This window comes from Myotis lucifugus, unplaced genomic scaffold, assembly GCF_000147115.1.
Source record: "Myotis lucifugus unplaced genomic scaffold, Myoluc2.0 scaffold_11112, whole genome shotgun sequence".
NCBI classification, from domain to species: Eukaryota; Metazoa; Chordata; class Mammalia; order Chiroptera; family Vespertilionidae; genus Myotis; species Myotis lucifugus.
In genome coordinates, this window is record NW_005882160.1 from 1 (window position 1) to 5,339 (window position 5,339).

The following is a 5,339-nucleotide window of genomic DNA, read 5'->3' on the forward strand; positions in this document are numbered from 1 at the left end:
CCTGTCCCTGGTTGGCCGTGCCACCTGGGAGTCGTCTCTGGCCCATGCTGGCCCTGCTTGTCAGCTCCGGGTCCCTGACACGCCAACCATGGCCGTCGTGTCTTTGCAGCCATCCCTGGGCGCCTGCGTGGTGGAGCTGGCGTTCCCCTCTCACTGGTTCTCCCCGGGCTCCTCGCGGGCCGAGCTGGCCTACACGCTGGAGCCCGCCGCCGAGGGCCCCGGGGGCTGCGGCCCTGGCGGGGAGGACCCTGGGGAGCAGGCCCTGCCAGTGGGCAGTGTGGAGCTGCGCCCGGCGGACCCCCCCCAGTACCAGGAGGTGCCCTTGGATGAGGCAGTGACTCTGCGGGTGCCCGACGTGCCCGTGCGGCCTGGCCAGCTCTTCAGTGCCACCCTCCTGCTTCGCCACAACTTCACGGCCAGTGTCCTGACCCTGCGGTGAGTGCCGGCCCCCAGGGTGTGGCCGGAGGCAGGAACCTCTGCAGGAAGCCTGGGCGGGTGCCCCTCCTTGCGGTCCTCACTGGGATCTTTGACTGTAAAGCATGGGTCCAACCGCCCCTCCAGGCCGAGCACCGTGATTGCCTGGCAGCAGGCAGACCCAGCCGTGGGCACAGCCCTGAGCTGAAGTCCGAAGTAGGACCCTCTCCTCTCCTGGGTCCTGGGTCTAGTGGGCTGACTCACAGGGCCGCTGTGAGGCTCCAGGGAGGGGAAACGGGAAAGGGCTTGGAAACTGGTAGGTGCAGTGCCTGGGGGTAGCGAATGCTCTGACGCCTCAGGAGGGGATTTGCCCCCACCTCACTCACTGGCACGTTCTCCCTCCCCTTTGCACCGAGCCCACGAGCCTCCACAGAAAGGTCCTCCTCTCTGTTCCTTCTCGCAGGAAGTTCCCTAAAGCACCCCTACCCCAGCCCACGACAAGGCTTTGCAGAGCGTCTCTGGCCTCTCCCATCTGGGACTTGTGTGTGCCCCTCCCCCTGTGTCTCTCAGTGCCTGTCCCAGCCCCGTCTCCCGTCCTCCTGTGCTCATTAGATCTTCCCTGGACTTTAAACTACTCCCAGCCCCATCTCTCCACTCTGGAGAGGGGAGCCAGCCCAGGGCCCTGCTGGCACCAGGGGTCCCCAGCGCTAGGGAAGGGGGCAGGATGGGCATGAGCTGGAGCGCATGCTCTGCTGAAGGGGCACAGTGCGGGGGGGCTGGGGCGGGGAGTGAGGAAGGGACCTTCATCCTGCCGGGCAGAGCTTCCTAAAGGACTGGCATCTGGGTTGCTGGAGGCTGGGAGAACCAGCAGAGGCAGAAAGGAAGGGCAGGAGGGCGGGAGGCCCAGCCTGGGCCCGGCGGAGAGGCACGGCTGGCGTTGCGTATGTGGGCAGGAACTCTGGGTGCAGCGAAAGCAGAGTGATGGAGAGAGGTCACGGCTGGAGATAAAACTGGACCAGACTCTGGGAGGCCTTGAATGCCAGGCTTGGACGTGACCTGTGGCCACTGGGGGGTCATAAGTGGCCCTGGGGTGGGGAGAGCGACATGGCCTGACCTGCACTGGGGCCGCGTCCTTCTGGCTTGGAGACGGCGAGGAGGGTAGTCAGACCTGAACTCGGGGATGCCAGGCGGAGCTGGCGTCTTCAGCCCCGTGTCTTCCCGCCGGATCCCGTCCACAGCTTAGCACCCACCCGGTCTAACTGCGCCTGTGTCCCCCCCCAGCATCAAGGTGAAGAAGGGGCTGCATGTGACGGCCGCCCGCCCAGCCCAGCCCACCCTCTGGACCTCCAAGCTGGACCGCTTCAAGGGCTCCAAGCACCACACCACCCTCATCACCTGCCACCGCGCTGGGCCCACAGGACCCGACGCCAGGTGGGTAGTTGGCTCCTGGGGTGCGGGCAGAGGAGGGGGGGCTGCGGGCTGATGACGGGGTCCAGGGCAGAGGCTGCGCTCTGCATCGTCTCCCCATGTGAGCAGGTGAAGGAACAGACTCCTTCAAGGAAGCAGTGTACGCAGATAGAGCATCCATTTATTCATCCATTCATTCACTCATTCATTCATCCATCCATCCATCCATCCATCCATCCATCCATCTACTCATTCATTCATTCATCCATCCATCCATCCCCAGCCACATGCCCGGTACAGTGAGTATCCCTGAGTCTTATTCCAGGTGATGCCCAGCCCCCCGTCACAGCCCTCACAGCCACCACCCCACCTCTCCCCAGCACCAGATGGGTCCCTTTTGGGGGTTGTTACTATTCCAAAGCCCAGCCGCACTTCTTTTTTTTAAAAAATATATTTTATTGATTTTTTACAGAGAGGAAGGGAGAGGGATAGAGAGTTAGAAACATCCATGAGAGAGAAACATCGATCAGCTGCCTCCTGCACACTACCTACTGGGGATGTGCCCACAACCAAGGTACATGCCCTTGACCGGAATCGAACCCGGGACCCTTGAGTCCGCAGGCCGACGCTCTATCCACTGAGCCAAACCGGTTAGGGCCCAGCCACACTTCTTACCATTTACACCAGGGGTCCTCAAACTTTTTAAACAGGGGGCCAGTTCACTGTCCCTCAGACCGTTGGAGGGCCGGACTATAGTTTAAAAAAAAACTATGAACAAATTCCTATGCACACTGCACATATCTTATTTTGAAGTAAAAAAACAAAACGGGAACAAATACAATATTTGTATTTGCATGTGGCCCGCGGGCCGTAGTTTGAGGACCCCTGTTTTACACTCTTCTTCATGCCCTGAGCCTGGGTCAAGGCCACGGGCTTTGAAGCTCCTGTTTGAATCCTGGTTTTGACATTTACTTGGGCAAACCAGTTCATCTCCCTGCCACTCCCCTGCCGCCCCCCCCAACACCAGAGCCTCAGTTTCCCCACTTGTAAAATGGGGATATACTGCATCCCTGAGGCTTCGTGAAATGAAATAAGATACTGTGTAGCCAACATCCGGGCTAGTTCCTGGCACCAGCAGGCACTTGGTCCAAGGACGCTGTGAGGCTATTCAGGGGGTCCTGTGCCAGTTGTGGGGCTTGGAAGTGAATCTTCCCTCGCGATAGAAATTGAGCCAGGTGCCTTCTGCCACCCTGATGGCTGTGGAAGGCGGAGGGTAGAGCGGAGGAGGCCCAGGAAGGCAGGAGAGGGAGCGAGCCTGGGGGTGGGGGACGGGGAAGGAGCCTCATGGATCCTGCAGGGCCAAGACCGGAGGAGAGCTTGGGCGCTGGGGCCAGGAAGCTTGGGCTTAATGCCAGCCCCGCCGCTTTCCCCGTGTGACCTTGGGCGAGTTATGTGACCTCTGAACCTCGGTTTTCTCACCTGTAAAATGGGGCTGAGCATAGACCCTCCCTCAGGAACGCAGAGCGCCTGGCTGCCGGCAAGCTCTCAGTCTCTCTCTCCTCTGCCAGCAGCCCCCGCGAGCTGTCCGAGTTCCTGTGGGTGGACTTTCTGGTGGACAATGGCACTAGCGGGGGCCTGGCAGTCACTCGCCCTGTCACATGGCAGCTGGAGTACCCAGGCCAGGCTCCTGAAGCAGAGAAGGACAAAATGGTGTGGGAGATCCTGGTATCGGAGCGGGACATACGAGCCCTCGTCCCACTGGCCAAGGTAAGGGGGGCCCCCTCTGCCCTGCCAGGTGGGGGGCCGCGTGAGGGGAAGAGCTTGGGGCTGAGCTCCTCCTGCAACCCCAGGCCGAGGAGCTGGTGAACACAGCACCGCTGACCGGAGTGCCGCGGCGGGTCCCCGTGCGCCTGGTCACCGTGGACAGCGGGGGGGGCTCTGGTGGAGGTGACAGAGCACATTGGCTGTGAGTCGGCCAATGCCCAGGTCCTGCAGGTGAGTGGCACGTGCCAGTCCGGCGTGAGCACACAGTTGTGTGCAGTGAGGCACGCACAGCTTTCCTCCCTCCCCATTCAGGTCCCCACGAGGCAGCTCCGTGGTCCCAGGGACCTCTTGGGGGTGCCACAGCTCACCTTCCCTTGTTCCCACCACCTCTCCCCCGAGTCCAGTGGGAGCTGAGTGCCCCCCCCCGCCCCCAGCTCAGGCCCTGTCACGGTCATCGCTGCGTTGGCGAGTGAGCTGCCGTGGGAGAGAGAACAGCATGTACTTGGGGACCAGAAGGTTTCTGTTTGAAACCCTTGGTGATCAACTAGCTGTGTGGTTGTGGGCAAATCTCTTAACCTCTCTGAGCCTCAGTTTCCCAAGCTTTAAAATGGGAATGCACTTTAGAGATGTTGCAAGAATTAAAAGCAGCCCAATTCACGCCGTAACCGGTTTGGCTCAGTGGATAGAGCGTCGGCCTGCAGACCGAAAGGTCCCAGGTTCGATTCCGGTCAAGGGCATGTACCTTGGTTGCGGGCACATCCCCAGTAGGAGGTGTGCAGGAGGCAGCTGATCGATGTTTCTCTCTCATTGATGTTTCTAACTATCTCTCTCCCTTCCTCTCTGTAAAATCAATAAAAAATATATTAAAAAATAAAATAAAAGCAGCCCAATTCAGTACGCAGCAGAACGCAGGGGCACAACCAGCAGGTGCTGTTGCTATAACAGTGACATGATAAAAATAGTGCTGATTCTTGTTGGAGCCTCGTCATGCCCCATAAGATAAAAACGGGGGCCGGGCAAAACCGCCCACCTTGACATTCTAAGAGCCTGCGTTTCCTAAATCCTGGCCCCTGAGGGGAGAAAGGTGCCTTCGGCCACTGTTGGTGGCACTTGGTCCATGTGTGGGTGGCTCCTACCTCCCTGTAGCAGGGTGCCAGGTGGCTCCGGCATCAAAGTCAGAGGCCAGCACTCAGGAGGCAAATTTTGGGGTTCAAATCCCCCCCCCCGTCAGGAGAAAGGTTCTGTTGTCGGCAAATAGCCAGTTCCCCCAGCTGAGCCCCCCGTGCGCTTGGAGTGGTGGTCCCTCCAGGGAGGCGGACCTGGCTGCCCGGTGAAGTCCTGCTCTCAGGACAGGCATTCCCCGGGCGGGGTCAGGGTGCGCTCTCTGACTCACGCAGGTCCTCCCGGGCGTGGCTCACGCCCTGCCCTCCCACAGGTATCCGAGGCCTGTGACGCCGTGTTCGTGACGGGCAAGGAGAGCCGGGGCGCTCGAGGGGTGCGGGTGGACTTCTGGTGGCGCCGGCTGCGGGCCTCGCTGCGGCTGACCGTCTGGGCCCCGCTGCTGCCCCTGCGCATCCAGCTGACGGACACCACCCTGGAGCAGGTCCGCGGCTGGAGGGTGCCCAGCCCGGCGGAGGGGTGAGTGGAGGCCTGGAGACGCAGGCCGGCCTGGGCGAAGGTGCTCGGGGACGGACACAGGGTCCGGGACACAGCCACGGGCTCCAGCTGGGTCTGGAAAACCGCCCGGCTGCTTG

General features: G+C 61.1%; 1 protein-coding gene across 2 annotated transcripts; it reads left to right on the forward strand.

Moving 5' to 3' along the window:
• Positions 1-73: 73 nt before the first annotated feature.
• On the forward strand, positions 74-5,208 carry LOC102438628 (transmembrane protein 132A-like). 2 transcript variants are annotated; one of them, XM_006109537.3, is made up of 5 exons: positions 74-435; positions 1,696-1,845; positions 3,390-3,588; positions 3,672-3,816; positions 5,021-5,208. In XM_006109537.3, exons 1-4 carry the CDS (start codon positions 89-91, stop codon positions 3,789-3,791), a joined length of 816 nt encoding a protein of 271 aa, XP_006109599.1. In that variant the 5' UTR covers positions 74-88; the 3' UTR covers positions 3,792-3,816; positions 5,021-5,208. The 2 variants fall into 2 exon arrangements, with proteins under 2 accessions (XP_006109599.1, XP_006109600.1); XM_006109538.3 differs by having other exon boundaries at positions 3,393-3,588; positions 5,021-5,207.
• The last annotated feature ends 131 nt before the right edge of the window (positions 5,209-5,339 follow it).